The sequence below is a fragment of the Cyprinus carpio genome, chromosome A21 (genome assembly GCF_018340385.1).
Source record: "Cyprinus carpio isolate SPL01 chromosome A21, ASM1834038v1, whole genome shotgun sequence".
NCBI lineage: Eukaryota > Metazoa > Chordata > Actinopteri > Cypriniformes > Cyprinidae > Cyprinus > Cyprinus carpio.
In genome coordinates, this window is record NC_056592.1 from 9572960 (window position 1) to 9590197 (window position 17238).

Below are 17238 nucleotides of genomic sequence, written 5' to 3' on the forward strand. Positions count from 1 at the left end.
ATGAAGTGTCAGAAGTCATTTACATCCTGTCTGTAAGTGGAACTTCTACTTTCACCAGCGTGCACGGCTCGCACTTGCTTCTAACCATCATTTGCACACTTTCTGGAAGTCCACAGGCAACAGTTTTTCCACTCTAAAATGCAGCCATGTTAAGGTAAAGAAACCATTTGTATTCTATTTTCATATTCCCCTCTTTTCAAACGCATCCTAATTTGCAATTTGAATTGAGAGATTTATTAATTAGAAATAAAATAAGAATAAACAAGGGGAGCCTCGGGCTTTACCCAATATTGAGTAAGATGCTGCCCCAGTGCTCTACTTTTTATAAATAGATCTATAAAACAGAAGTTTGTGCTAGCTACACTACTTCAAAATTTTCTTCCAAATAGTCTACTTTGTTTTAGAAACCACACATCTTTTCCCACTTCTAATTCCAAGTAATTAGTCATTCAATTTAGTTTTAATGAACTGCAAAAACAGGTGGGCCGCTTTTGAAATTTAATAGTGAGTTTGGTCTAATAGCAAAGTGGACGATTGGTAATTTGGCCGTGGTTAAGTGGTGGTTTTTTGATTTCAGGGTTCTTGATCTATAAAGCAGCACTGGGTTTCAGACTCTACTTATTCCATCCCACCATTACTGGGCTTTTTATCTGATTTTAATTTTCAGCAAATGGATCAAATCGAAGTGCTCTCCACCTGTGGCTCTGGCGTATACTATTGCTGTCAGATAGCACTCTAATGGCACTTTCAGCTTGTCGAGCAGGTGTATTTATGTGTGAACGTGTAGGTGACTTGTAGGCAAAAAAAATTAGATTTTCACAGACCGACCCTTAATTAGTAGGTCTTCATAAAGGTAATTATTGTATGTCATAAGAGCTGTGAGATGTGCAGACAGTACACAAGCTGTGACAGAGCAGAATGAGAGATGGTGTGCTGTCTAGTTCTCGTCTGACAGCGTACATGTGTCACATCACAACTCGGACTGATTCACCTCTCATCCGCACAGAGAAATAGACAAATGACAGCCAGGATTTTCCAAAGAAAACAAGGACATCCTCACATTTTATTCATGCAGTATAAACACAAGGGAACTGCGGCTTAGTCAGCTGTAACTGTCAGTTTTGTTCCTGACAAAATGGGCAGCTCTGGTTGTGGTGTGTTGAGGAAATTGCATAAAATGCTAGAACAATGAATCATGGAAAAGTTTTTATAATGCTGGAAATCCATAGATTTGGTATATTATTGTAGTAATGCAGCTGTGGTCTTCATTTTCTGTGAAGATATTCACACACATTTGTTTTATTGTACATCACTTCATTTTTAGACATAATAACACATACATTCTTCCTGTTTCTCACCTGAACCTTGGTGATGCCAGTGTTCAGGCCGATGAGGACCTGTTCTTCTGACAGCTTGGCCACGCGTTCATCTGCCACCCTTAAAGAGTCTCTCACCAACTCTGTCACGTCCACCTGCCAATCACTGCCCAAGAGGAAGTCTGGCTGGCCCTGCCATTCCTCTGGCTCTGCCTCAAAGTGTGTGAGCACACGGACGGTGGTGCTCTGGTACTGTGGACCACAGCTCCGATCCTTCTTGGCTCCTTCATCCCTGTCATCCTCTCCAGACCTGCAGTAAAAAGAGCAACCAATACCAAGTGTTACATTCCATCCCACTGTGTCCGGACCATTCTATTCTATTCTATTCTATTCTGTTCTATTCTATCCTGTTCTATCCTATCCAATCCTAAAACAATCAAACACAATCATCTTATCCTTAAAATCCAGTCCTAAAACAAAAAAACATTAAAAAAAGTAAAAAAAAAAAAAAACGTTTATATATAGAACATATTATAAAAAATAAAAATACACCAATATTGGTGTGAAAATTATATTTTTAGGTAAAATCAAATTTATTTTCAAAGATTTCAATTAATTTTTGAATATTTCTTTTCTATTTTATTTTTATTATGTATACAGTATATGCATACTCAACAAAATCAGATGGTCGATAACAAAGAAAAGTTTCAAACATGAAATATTCCATTATATTCTATACAAAATAAACCCATTAAAATTAATTTTTAATTTGAAATTATTATCGGATGAGTATTCTGGTTGACACTCAAATCAAGTAGAAAAGACAAAAAACTGAAAAATTTTGTTGGTTGAAAAACATTTTCTATTCTATTCTATTCTATTCTATTCTATTCTATTCTATTCTATTCAAGTGTCTAAGTGTGTGTTGGACTGCTCTGAGTTTTTTTATTTTTTATTTTATGAAGGATTTATTAATATATAAAATAAATAAAAAATAAATATACAACAAAATCAGTGTGAAAATATGTTTTAAGTTATAAACAATTTAAACTTGTACTTTCAGCATCTCTGAAATTATTCTCTCAAGACAAATTTAGTTGACAAATTCAAGTAGAAATGACAAAAGAATTGTGAAAAATTAAATGGTAGCACAGCTTTGACTTTTCTTTTATTTTTAATGAGTCGAAGTCATCCAAAATAAAAAAAAAACAACAGCAGTGGCAGGTTAACATGGTGGCTTTGACCAGAGGGGAGGCCACGCTTCTCTAGACTTTTACGCAACAGCGCTTGACCGACGGTAGAAACGGCATGACATTTACAGAACACAGGTGTATAAACAGGGCTGGCGGCACTCAGCTGAGGAATGTCAGGTCACAGGAGGTCTCAGGCATAATGAGACTCAGTCTTACAACTCAACCGCATGTTTCCCGCTCTCAAAATACTACCTGAGAAAGACACGACCTCAGACCAAGGGCACATACAGTATGATACAGCAAGGGTGCAAATTTAAGACTCGTCAAGTGCCAAATGTGAGTAAACATGGGCTTTTGATGAATATAACTCATCAACTGGCCACTATCTTAAAGGAACAGCTCACCCATAAATAACAATTCAGTCAAAATGTATTCCTTGGTATATTTCATGAAGGATGTCCAGGTATCAGTAAGAATCAAAAAGAGTGTTTTTACAGTGAAAACATAGAAGAACCGTGGTATCACACAGAACCTTTCAGTGAAAGGACAGTATAAGGAGACGGACCATTCTGAGAATCAGTCTTTCCTCATTCAAGTGGATAGGAGCTGTACTTGCATGTCTATTACATGTAAACTTCCTGAAAAAGAAAGAGCTGCCAGGGGGCGTTATGAAGATGGCCGCTGCATGAACTTGCCTCAAAGGATTTTGCTAATATGCAAGATTTTCTTTTTTTTATATAATTCAAGGACAGAAATCTATATTTTTAATAATAAAAAAAGTAAAATACAGTTAAATGGCAAGTAAGAAATATTTATGAATGCTAAACTTTCTCAATTGCAAGAGGAGGTCTGGTCGAGAATCTTTATATTGAGATAATGGAGTAGCAATTATTGTGCAATCCAAACATCTGCTTGCTGACCACCACACATTACTGATGACAACCAAACAACTTAATAGTATAACCACACTTATTCCTCAGATTCATCATTGCCTTGCAAATTCTCCACCATTCATTCCATCTGTCATCCTGTTCTGACTTATCATGCATGAGTCAATCCGGCAGGATTGTTTCTGGTGGAAGAGTAATTAAAAATTATCTTGTGGATATCCACAGCGTACGGCAGCATTAACCTGCGCATTGTCTGGTGCTGGTGCGTCAGAGGCAGGTGTGCCTGAAGACGACCCAGCGGTAATTAAAAAGTCAGCGTCCGCATCCTCCCCTCACCTCCATCATGTGTTCCAGAGGGAGCTCCGCTACACGTCTGGCGTTACCCAAGAACGACAGAGCATGAAAACAGTCGAGGAGAGGGTTGATAAAGACAGGGCAGGCTGACACCGGTGAGCTGGAGCATCATTGGTGCTGTGCAGTACTAAGAGACTTATTACAGTAATGTATGAAATCTATGCGTTTTCAAATCACTAGCAGAACCATATTGCGTAACGTGTGGGCTGTGCAGGATGTTTTCTGCTCAGCTTAAGATTATAAAACCTGACAGAACATATTTTCCAGGCTCTTTTCATCTCAATTAAAATGTATAGAAGTTATATAATTATAACTCTCAAAAATAAAGATTGTTTGTTGGGCTGCATGTTTTCATGAGCAACCTTTAGCATCCATAGAACCATTCGAATGAGCAACAGCTCCTTTGCAGTGGAAAAATGTTCCTTAGATTATTAAAAGGTTCTTCACACTAAGAAAAAAAAAATATACTTTTAACTTTTCATTTTAAAGTGTGTTTGGGTACCAGTAATTATTTTTCATTTCCAACACCATAATTTGGTTATTTCTTTATTTTTAGAAATGTATAGGGCTTCAATTTCTTATTTTTGTTGAACCAAAATTATTAATACTTTACACTCTTAAAAAGGTGTCAGTTAGGGGATTCAGGGATGTTTGGTCCTTTAGGAACCACAATGCCAATAAAGAACCATTATTTGTAAACTTCAGGAAGGAAATGCAGGGCTGCAGGTGATACACACCATCAGGAATAACACAAGGTTATAAAGTGTGGACTTTTCCACACTTTACTCTCCTCTTTAGGGTACAGTATAGTATAGTATCAGAAATAATAGCATCTAATGTCACTGATGTGTAAATGTGGGCAGCCATGCATTCACATATTCAAATAAATTCAGCTATTTAACATCAGAAAGTTCTGGGGAGGGTTTTGAAAGTTACAATATGCTTCAATAGCACAATGAACCCTTCTCAAATGATCAAGGTCAAATGTGAAAGAAAAATGTGAAACAAAAAAGTCGCTAACCTCTGGTTGATAGCATCTACAGGAACTTTCCAGCTCCTGATCTGGCTGAGCTCCGGATCGGACATCTCGATTTGCAGGGGGAGTCGAGGCATCCATACACTCACCTCAAGCTGAGCACTGAGGTAACTGTAGGTGAAGTTCACCATCATCCTCACTCTCCCACGCGTCTCCTTGCCATTGACGTACACATAATCGCACCTTTCGGACACCTGAGAGGCAGGGATACAATTCAGACAGCAGACAAACAAAGCGTTCAAGCAACACTGTATACAAAGCAGCACTAAATTAAAGAAAATTGCAGCCCTGGCCAAGGTACAAGCCTACATTTCGCTCCAATTTCCTGGCGACGATTTCAAATTTTGAAAGTGCAAAAAAAAAGAGTCCTCTTTTTGTGCTAATCAGCGCAATATGTGAAAAACAGTCTGGCCTTTGTGTTTTTTTGTGCCGCTGTTATTCGCTTTCATTCTGAGCTTTAATGAGGAAGATGAGAGATTGGATGGGCTTTGACTGGCCTGTCCAAGTATTTATTTCTGACTACAGTCGGAGGGGGAGTAGTTGCTGTTGATAATGAGAGTGTTTGGATGTCTATATTTTTCAGACTTTCGGGTTGAAAGAACCTAAGCAGATGGAGGGATAAAAGAAAGCAGAAAAAAGTGGTCAAGTCCTTCTATTGTAGCAAAGTACTTCATTTGTAGAACATCTATACTGCTCTTAGCTTACGCTTATAATACCTGGCGGAGAAAACCTCATCTCATCCAATCAACTTGAAGACTTCTTTAAAAACTTCAGATGTGGATTTGGACCAACGGCATGGCTTGATGTTTGAGTAGCTGTCCATCAGCTCAAAATCCAAGAAGACAAGAGTGCCGGTTGTTGTAACTGCAATCAGTAGCCAAGCTTTTATTAAATTCTCATTTGCTGACAGAGTATACCAGGAATCAATTCTAGCTATTTTTTTTTTTTTATCACATTAACTGTTTTAAAAGACAAACAGATAACACTGGATTCCAAAGAAATGTCACTTCTTAATGAAGTTTTACACTGCTTTTCTATTTGTGACTTTGGGGGAAGTCATTGGTGCATTTATATGAGCTGTGATTAACTTTAGTTGTCAGTATCCATTATACAGTGGGCACTGAAACCTGTGAAATGAATAATAAGTTGTTGTGATTATGGCTACAACATAATTAACTCAAAATCACATTGACTTGACTTTCATGACATAATTGTCGAAAGGTGGATTTTAGTAAGAAACGCAAAATACATACATTACTTAAATGACAAGTTTATTTAGGAAGGTCAGCATAGTTATCTGCACAGTAGAATGATTTCTGGAGGATCATGTGAGCCTGAAGACTGGAGAAATGGCGATTGAAAACTGTCACCACAAATAAATTACATTACAACATACATTAAATCAGAAAAGAGTTCTTTGAAATTGTAATACTATTTCCCAATGTTACTATTTTTACTGAATTTGTTTAAAATAATTGCAGCCTTTGTAAGAGCATAAGAGAATTCTTTCAAAAACAAAATCTTGAAAACTTTTGAGTGGTAGTATATATTACAGATAATTAGGTTGTGTACAAATGATTTAAAATTATCTTTCAGTGGTTTGAAAAATAAAGTCTGTGTAATTGAGTCTGCAGGAAAGATTCATGTTTAAAGTAAAAAAAATAAATAAAAAAATAATACAAATTAATTAGCACAGTGAGGTACTGTACATACTGATTTGAACTAACTTGCTGACTAGATTTAATTTGTAAACTTAATTCTTATATCTGCTACACATGGATTTTGGAAGTCAGTGGATAAATTCATGGATCAACAATTAAAAACCAATATATGAATTATTGGTCCTGCCATCGTTAAATATATAGCTGCTGTGAGCTATTTCATAAATCAGTTGGGACAAAATCAGCATTGGAAAAAGTGACAAAAAAAGTAAATGACTCCTAGGCTTGTAATAATGAACAACTGTAGTGAACTTAAATAGTACTATAATCCCACACAGCAATTATGTCTGTTAAACACCAGATAAATCTGTTTAAATGTCTGGACCTGCCCATATAAATGACATTATAGACTAATTTGCAGTTTTACATTGACAACTGTATTCTTTACTTCGTCATTTACAGATTGTAAATCTCCCACAACATTCAGAGAGCCAGAGATCCTCGGAGGTGCTCTGGTGGCCCATAAAGGGTATTGGTTTGGGTGTACAGGCTGACAGTGTGCAGAGAATAATGGTCAGTCTAACTTCACTGCAACATGTCCTTCCCATGAGCATCTATATACACCATAAACAGCCTGGCAGAGCATTAATCAGGAACATTAAGACTGCTGAAGAGAGGGACGCTTACAGAGGACATCAAGACCCCCGCAGGGAACTGGGTAGGGTATTTAATGACCCATTCAACAGGCACACGGTGAGACTTGACTGAGCTGTCTGATGCAAATGCTATCCCTCTCTGTCCGTCCATCTCTGACTGAGGTGATTAGCAGAGTGCATCTTTAGCATCACTATAGGTTGGTATCACTAAGGTGACCGATGTTTGGAGTAACTAGCAAAAAGCAGAGATGCAACAACCTAATGCATATATTTACATATATAGCTTCAGTGTAGTTTGCTCATTTTTATTATGTTTTCAAAAGGACTACCTGACTGTATCTCCCTACAGTGGCAAAATGCATTAACTTCAACAGCTGAGTGTTTTTTGTTTGAATTTTAATCAAGTTCGTATGAATTGTCATACACCATTTTCTGTGAATCTCAGCATAATTGAGCCAAACCCATCTCTCACAGGACAGAAATACCCCCCCCCCCCACTGTTAGATGAAATTCATGCCCATGCAAACACACAAACAGCTACAGTACATGTCGTCTTTCCACTGAGTTTCATAATATCATCCAACGCACATAATATCAACAAATGCTAGTTAAAATGCCCTTAAAGGGATACTCCACCCCAAAATGAAAATTATGTCATTAATCACTTACCCCCAATGTCTTTCCAAACCCGTAAAAGCTTTGTTCATCTTCAGAACACAATTTAAGATATTTTGGATGTATTATCTAAGATATTTTGGATATATTAACTCTCCATATCACCGTGTGCTGCGTATGCTCTTCTGTATCATCCATGGCACAAGGATGCGCTGTTTCTATGTGTAATTAGCTTTGATTTGAAAGAAAACAGCGCATCCTTGTGGTGCGGATGATACAAAAGAGCATACGCAGCATACGGTGATATGGAGAGACACAGAGGAGACTGTTGACAAAGGAATCGTTGAATAAAGTCATTATTATTGTTTTCTTTGCTTACAAAAAGTGTTCCCTTCGCAGATTGCACGTCTGATGGAGAATTCTGGCGACAACTTTTATACCTTTCATGGACCTTGACACTATTATTTACTTAGCAGTCTATGGAACAGTCACAGGCCTCCCAGTTTTCATCCAAAATATCTTAAATTGTGTTCTGAAAATGAACGGAGCTTATATGGGTTTGGAACGACATGGGGGTAAGTGATTAATGACAAAATTTTCATTTTGGGGTAGAGTATCACTTTAAGATAAAAAAAAAATCAAACATTAAATTGGGCTGGGAACTGTAGCAGGAAAACAGTCAAAGGTAAGGGCTTTTCACACATAAAATTGTAAACCTAGATCCTAAAACCTGGATTAGCATAACTCTGGGATATCTAGTTGTAAATTTGACATTGTTCATATTTAACCCTATAGTGTGTAATCATTTGTATGGAAAGAGCAGCTTGGTCATTCATCTAAACATTTCTGTTTGTGTTCAACTTTGAAAAAAAAATAATAATATGGTTCTGAAACAACAGGATGGTGAATAAATCAAATGTTGAGTTTTGGTTAATCTGTCCCTAACATGTAAATAGATGGTTCCCATTTGCCATATTTAACCATTTCTTTTCCTTACACAGAAACAACTGTACAAAGCATATAAATAATTAAAAATGTAAGCACTGTTAGTTTATGATTAGCTATCTGTTGCTAAACAACTCACTGTATTATACTGGCACTGCATTGTTTTACACTCTATACCTTTGGCACCACAATTTGTGTTGTTTGGATCAGTGCTGAAAGTGATGCTCTGGAGCAGGAAAAATCTAAACTTAGACAATTTTTGATTAGGGTTAGACAATTATAAAAATATAGACAAATATACTAAATCTACAGTGCTCAAAAAGTCAATGTAGACAAAACTAATGAAATTGTGTCTTCAGACGCTCTGAATCGAGGGCACAAGTGCTTGTGTGTGTGCCAGCTTTTGTAAGGAAGGGGGATTCCTCTCCAGAGGTCAGTGTTTAAATGTGGGGTATTTAACAGATAATTAAACCCAAAGGGAGTAAATCCACACAAATCCACACTGCCATTTTCTCCCTAATAAAATGCTCTCATATTGTGTTCCCAAATGGCAGATGGAAGTGGAAGGCACAAGCTTGTTCAGAAAAGACTGCATTTGACTTCCCTTTATTTTTCGCTTCTGGCTTGACAACTGAAAACAGACATTACTTCAGCGCGGTTGAATGTATAGTGCTTTAAATCAAAACTATAGCTACCTTAATACACTATGTTCTTTTGTTATCTTGGTTACAAAATTATTCTGAGCATGTGTGTGTCTGCAGGTTTTTTTTAGCTTGTTTTCATTTGATGAAAATCATCTAAACTATAGAACTGCTGTACAGTAAATCGCACCACATCACAAGATCTCAAGAATTACTAATTAAATCATTACATTTCTAAAATCGTTTATATGTGCATATTTAGGATACATACAATTCCATTAGCATACCAAATAAATATTTTGAATGTCAATTTCCATCACCACCATTTCCACCACAGAATGTTATAAAAAATTATTTGAAATGTGTTGGAAATTCCAATATGATAGAAATGTTCATGTTCAGAAATGTGGCAAAACTGACTGTGACTGGTCAAAAGTACATCTACATGTGTGTGATTTGTTCATGTTAGTGACCCCTGCATGCTTCTGCCTACCTTAACCACATCCTCGTCTGTCGAGCGACATTCCACCGACTCTGTCACATCGGTCACAGTACCTTCGGTTCCAACGGTGACCACCTTCACTGGCATGGCAACTGTCTTCCCCGTGAGCACTGCGGTGTTAAGGATCTCTGTCTCCTGCACACAGAGGGCAAATCAATCAGACTGTGTTAAGTCAGGATAATTCACTCACAATTATTCACGATAATTCGTCATTCTGTCAGCTCCAGCTCTTCAGCACCAACACTGAGTCGCGCTATTAACCCAGTGAGTCATATCATTCAATTAGAGTCATCAGCTCTGAAGAGTCTCAGAGTGAGATGGAGAGGTCTGTTTAGAGCCAAACAACACATCCTGTTTTTATGAAATAGATCCACTCTCAGATAATATATATTAACATGAAAAACACACACAGGAATATGGTTGACTATCAATTCGCTACAAAAAGTAAAAAAATAAAATAAAGATTTCACATATATTCAGAAGAAAATATGAAAGCTTGCCCATGCAAATCTCTTCAGCATGGCTCTAGGGTATTGTGGGTAATTTGCCAAGCTGATGTGATGTGGTTGCTAGGATGTTCAGGGTAGTTGCTAAGGTGTTTCGAGTAGTTGCTTACTGCCCCAAAATCAAAAGAGCTCCAAGACGAGTTATCAGATATGGAGTCTTCAGGATTTTATCATCAAAAGGGCAAAAATAGCACTTCTGATTATTTTTTTTTTTTAAATAAATAAATAAATAATTTTTAAATGTATTTTATTTAAAATTACATATTATATTTAACAGATAAAAACATTTAAAAACCCTATAAATATAAATATATAAATATATATTTATATATATATACAGTGGGTACGGAAGGTATTCAGACCCCCTTAAATTTTTCACTCTTTGTTATATTGCAGCCATTTGCTAAAATCATTTAAGTTCATTTTTTTTCCTCATTAATGTACACACAGCACCCCATATTGACAGAAAAACACAGAATTGTTGACATTTTTGCACATTTATTAAAAAAGAGAAACTGAAATATCACATGGTCCTAAGTATTCAGACCCTTTGCTCAGTATTTAGTAGAAGCACCCTTTTGATCTAATACAGCCATGAGTCTTTTTTGGGAAAGATGCAACAAGTTTTTTCACACCTGGATTTGGGGATCCTCTGCCATTCCTCCTTGCAGATCCTCTCCAGTTCTGTCAGATTGGATGGTAAACGTTGGTGGACAGCTATTTTCAGGTCTCTCCAGAGATGCTCAATTGGGTTTAAGTCAGGGCTCTGGCTGGGCCATTCAAGAACAGTCACGGAGTTGTTGTGAAGCCACTCCTTCGTTATTTTAGCTGTGTGCTTAGGGTCATTGTCTTGTTGGAAGGTGAACCTTCGGCTCAGTCTGAGGTCCTGAACACTCTGCAGAAGGTTTTTGTCCAGGATATCCCTGTACTTGGCCGCATTCATCTTTCCCTCAATTGCGTCCTGTCCCTGCAGCTGAAAAACACCCCCACAGCATGATGCTGCCACCACCATGCTTCACTGTTGGGATTGTATTGGACAGGTGATGAGCGGTGCCTGGTTTTCTCCACACATACCACTTAGAATTAAGGCCAAAAAGTTCTATCTTGGTCTCATCAGACCAGAGAATCTTATTTCTCTGTTTTTTAGCAAACTCCATGCGGGCTTTCATGTGTCTTGCACTGAGGAGAGGCTTCCGTCGGGCCACTCTGCCATAAAGCCCCGACTGGTAGAGGGCTGCAGTGATGGTTGACTTTCTACAACTTTCTCCCATCTCCCGACTGCATCTCTGGAGCTCAGCCACAGTGATCTTTGGGTTCTTTTTTACCTCTCTCACCAAGGCTCTTCTCCCCCGATAGCTCAGTTTGGCCGGACGGCCAGCTCTAGGAAGGGTTCTGGTCGTCCCAAACGTCTTCCATTTAAGGATTATGGAGGCCACTGTGCTCTTAGGAACCTTAAGTACAGCAGATATTTTTTGTAACCTTGGCTAGATCTGTGCCTTGCCACAATTCTGTCTCTGAGCTCTTCAGGCAGTTCCTTTGACCTCATGATTCTCATTTGCTCTGACATGCACTGTGAGCTGTAAGGTCTTATATAGACAGGTGTGTGGCTTTCCCAATCAAGTCCAATCAGTATAATCAAACACAGCTGGACTCAAATTAAAGTGTAGAACCATCTCAAGGATGATCAGAAGAAATGGACAGCACCTGAGTTAAATATATGTGTCACAGCAAAGGGTCTGAATACTTAGGACCATGTGATATTTCAGTTTTCCTTTTTTAATAAATCTGCAAAAATGTCAACAATTCTGTGTTTTTCTGTCAATATGGGGTGCTGGCTGTACATTAATTAGGAAAAAAAATGAACTTAAATGATTTCAGCAAATGGCTGCAATATAACAAAGAGTGAAAAATTTAAGGGGGCCTGAATACTTTCCGTACCCACTGTATATATATATATATATATATATATATATATATATATATATATATATATATACATACACACACACACACACACACACACACACACACACACACACACACACACACACACACATACACACACAGGATAGGATATATACACACACACACACACACACACACACACACACACACACACACACACAAACATAATAATACTAATCCAGATCCCTAACTCTAAGTATGGGCAAATAGTGATTAGTGATGCTTGACTGACGAAGCCCCAGTAATAAAATAAAAATGATGCTTATGGCAAACATCAATACCACTGTGGGAAGGTCCTGAAATTTGCTTTACATAGAGAACAATGTTAGGGGAAAACACTGTGGGCACATCTTATTTTCACAGAAATATCCTGTAATTATGGAGAAATGACAGCTATGGTAACTGTTTTCGCGAATTCATTCTCTTTTTATGTATAATCTTATCTAAAACATGTTTGTGTGTTCAATTTACAGTTCAGACAAACTAAAGTCTGGATAATTAGTTTCATATAATAATCATTTAAGTCTGACTTGTGTATTTCCTGCTGGCTGGGACTATGGGTGAGGAGCCGGCACAAAAACTGCCCTTATCATAAACCATGCAGCACTTTGAGATGGATAAACCTAAATAAAGAAGCCCCCTGCGAAGATTTTGTTCTTCATCATAGGGTGTTTTCTTCTCTTTATGTCACAGCTCTCGCCATTCTCCTTTAGAGAAAACAGATAACATTATTTAATCTTGAACTGTGGATAATGAAATTTCAAGCTTGTTAATAAGACTGAGGTCTTCTGTTCCTTTTTTTTTTCTCCAGGCTGATCCCACTTCAGGCTTCACTTGGCAGCTGATTCTTATTTCAATCATTTTCACTTTAATGCACCACAATCGTGAGGATAAACGAGCCTCTTCCTTTCTTTCCCTTTATACCTTTAAGCCGATCATTATTTTCTAACACAGACTGGGCTGTCTACTTCTGAGGTAGAATTTGAATACGCCATTTCCTTTGATTTCAAAATTATGTAAATGTGCAATAGGAACGTAGTGTGAGCAGAGAGAGCTTGGTATTCAAACCTTACGCTCAGACATTTTGACAGGGAGTTATCGCCTGTGTTTGATTTGCTGTCAAAACATTAATTTATCAAGACCAGGAAAATGACTCTGATAAATATTCCACAGGATGGGATGTGTGAAGTGTTTACAATTCGCTCTCCCCCTTTCACTCACTTCCCACTCAGATGAATTCAAAGAACTCGGCGACACTGTTCGGCAGACAAGGTGCTTTCAAATGCCTTTCAATGTGTCCATTCAACAGCTATTAAAACCGAACAATGTAATTTTCAGTCAAGCCTGAAGATTACGCAGTGAATTAAAAACAGAATCCCAGAATAAAACAGGCAAAGTGGTGGAAAGCCTCTTATTGTGATGCCACAAACTCCAATGGGTGGCTTTACTTCACTGTAAAAAAAACTAAAACAAAGCTGAGGTGAGTTCAGTTCAGCGAGGGAGGATAGTTTTAAACCACACAGGTCAAATCCATTGATCCTTGAGAAATGCATATGTGCCTTCACCCTTTGACTCACATGACAAAAGCACAAAAAAAAGCAGTGGGACTTTTCTGGCTAGGATATATCAACAAAATTGTTTCATATTTGAAAATTATATCTGAAGATTCTAATTCTTTGCTAAATAAAGGGAAAAATAACTACTTATTCACCTTAAAAAATGATTTATGTGAAATGAGGGTATGTGAATGTTTGCACAGTTATTGAAGGATTTCAAAGTAATATACCTTGTAGACTAGACTCTCCAAATTCAGAAATACACATACAATAATAAACCAATCTTAATCCAATTCAGTCACATAAAAGTCACATCAATCTGTGCCACATTTTCTCAGGCTTGGGGAGAGAATGTTGTGTTAAAACTAAATATAATCACAATAATTTTTGAAATTATATATATATATATATATATATATATATATATATATATATATATATATATATATATATATATATATTTTTCAAATTATTGTGATTTTAATTAGTTTTAAAATAGTTTAAAATACAGTAAGAACAGCCTATTGTAAAAATTAAGTATATATATATATATATATATATATATATATAGCATATATAATATATATATATATATTAATATTTTACAATATTACTGTTCTTACTGTATTTTGATCAAATAATTGCAGCCTTGGTGAGCATAAGAATCTTCTTTAAAACATTTTTGGCTGCAGCACCGCAAAGATATATATATATATATATATATATATATATATAAATAATCATAGTAAAAACAATAAAATTATAGTTAAAGAATTGATTGCAATATACATAAAATCAAATTGGTGTTGTGCTTTCTATGGTGCTTCTGTGCATTAGTCAGTTTTGGGATTACAAGACTACATCAACATGCAGTACAATGCAGAGTGCAATCTTTTCACTCATCAGGCTTGAAAATTAAGGAAGGTTTACTCTGACAGCAGGACTGATGTGGGTGTGTATGAGAACTAGCAGAACTTATATGCCACAAGTTTATGTCCACCTACACTCCCGGTCCTTTCCCCCAATCACCATTGTTGAAAAACACCATTCTTCTCCTTCCCCAATCCTATCTCTTGAGTTCCTATGAGACGCGGTTCCAGAGGGAGGGTTTTGAATCCAAGCGCAATGTATTATTCATGCTGCCTTGTCATCCGCTGCTGCCCTGTGGTCAGTAAACATTGTTCCCTGGACTGTTGACTGATTAGTGTTAGCTATGCGTGAATGCTGTGTTTGAAGAACAGGCTATACACCCTCTCAGAGACCACCTCTGCGGTAGGGCAGTGCTTCTACAACATGCACTTAACTTTAAATGGTTCCACACTATCTTGAGAAAGAGTGAGAGAAAAAAGGAGGTAAATCGATAAAAGGCCATTACACTTGTGATGGTGCTAGTGGGGACTAAAGAGGTATCGGAGGCTGGGGAATGTAGAGTTAATATCAGCACAGGTGATTGGTTTAGTCTGTGGTGAACCTACGCCGACTCACACAGGGTCTGACGCTCAAGGACAGGTAGCGCTGAATGAATCGGCACCCCGTGTGGATCCTCCCGGCTGATGCTGCAGCCATACTATTACAAAGCCATCGATCGGTGGCAGGATTTTGTTTCAAGACCTTGGGTCCTCCCTGCTCTTCAGCAGCAATGGCTGAAGCCTTTTTGCCTCTCAGAGTCTTTCTGACAGAGCCTCTGATAAAATGGCACAACAGTGCAGACAAACAGGGTGCAAAGAGGAAGATGGCTATTGATTTCAGTAATAGCGCAGAGAGATGAAGCGAACGCTTAGCTGTTGTTGAACACATTACAGCCACTGAGTCAGCCAAGCGCCTCTCAGTGGCCGATAGAATGGGGATAATCACAGTTTTGTGTTACTGTTTCTGCATCATCCTATAATCCAATGCCTCTCCATCTCACTGCTTGGTTTGATGAGCACTCTTTCCAGGAATTATGAGCCCTGTTATGATCAGTGGATGAACCAGACATGAGCATAAACCTGGATTTCTCCACTACCATTCTTTAAGAATGAAACTTCACTGCATTATTCATGACATTGCGTAAATATGTTCATATAGACAGTGTTATTTAGCCAAGTAGAAACTGTTCCTTTGTTAGTCCTGGAACAACATTCTTATCAAACCATCACAGGCCAAACACATTCTCTAAAGCTTAGATACCACCGAAACCTAGTAGAAATGATTCATAGGAATGTTGTTCAAATCCTAACCCCAGACCTAAGATCAAGTTCCGATGACAGAATGACAGGAAGGTTGTTTCAGGAACATGTCCTCCTTGAATCAAGGCAAGCACAAATGGGAGCAATTGTGAACGTACTGCAACTCAATTACACTACATTTCCACTGCACCAACAAGACAATCTCTACTGCTCGGTAACTAGAGACCAACAGATGCTGTTTTTATGACCAGTAACTATTATTTTTATGTGTATGTTTAAATGCTCGAAGAACTGATTCTTAATTATTATTTAATTTTAGTTTTTTAATTACATAATACAGTACAATAAAAATTGGTCTACACCAATAACCTGGAAGGTTAAAATAATAATAATATTAATAATAATATAATTAATATTTATAATATATTAAGAAGAATTTTTATTTTGTTTAATAGTTCATACTACTACTACTTTTTTATTCTTATTTATTATTATTAATATTTTTTACTATTATTAATATTATAATAATTGACCAATTTAAAATGACTTTTGTTTACCTTTAAGTATAAACAGAACTGATTCTTAAATCTTTAATTTTTACTTTGACATAATAAAAGTCAATAATAATAATATAATTTTGTAATATTAATTTTCACAATAATAATATGAATATTTTTATAATTCATACTACTATTACTACTACTACCATTTTTATATTATTTCTTATTATTAATATCATAATAATTTACCAATTGTCAATTATTTTTGTTTACCTTTAAGCATAACAGAACGGATTCTTAATTCTTTCATTTTTAAAGAATTTTAATTATTCTTTTTATTAAAATGTAATAATTTTTAATAATTTAATAATAATATAATATATTTTGCAATCTAGTCATGTCTAGTTGGTAATTCTATGCATTTCTCAGAATGAATGAATGCTACAGTATGTAAAGGTTTAGTGATTTGGGCAAATAATACAAAATAAGTTAGTGACCTTACCATTGAAGGGAGACCATTCAATATCACCAGACTTGATTCTAAAGAACCAATAAACAATTCTTTTAAACCAATTGTCTGTCTATTGCAGCCTGCAGCTCTCAAGGGTTTTGGGGTTAATGTTCAAACAGCACAGCCATAGGAATTAGATGAACTCTTCCACCACTCTTTCAAATTAACACCTGCCAGAAAACTCCACCACCTTTTAATAACTGAAAAAAAAAAAAAAAAAAAA

The 17238-nt window shown here is 36.7% G+C and overlaps 1 protein-coding gene across 2 annotated transcripts in view; it reads right to left on the reverse strand.

Annotated features, from left to right (window-relative positions):
- The window catches only part of LOC122134328 (transmembrane protein 132C-like), a 112076-nt gene that overhangs the window by 3739 nt on the left and 91099 nt on the right, over window positions 1-17238 (reverse strand). For both annotated transcript variants that reach the window (XM_042778895.1, XM_042778897.1), the window contains exons 5-7: window positions 9801-9944; window positions 4775-4983; window positions 1359-1626 (exon numbers count right to left, since the gene is read on the reverse strand). In XM_042778895.1, coding sequence (XP_042634829.1) covers window positions 1359-1626; window positions 4775-4983; window positions 9801-9944 — 621 coding nt within the window. The remainder of the gene's footprint in view (window positions 1-1358; window positions 1627-4774; window positions 4984-9800; window positions 9945-17238) is intronic.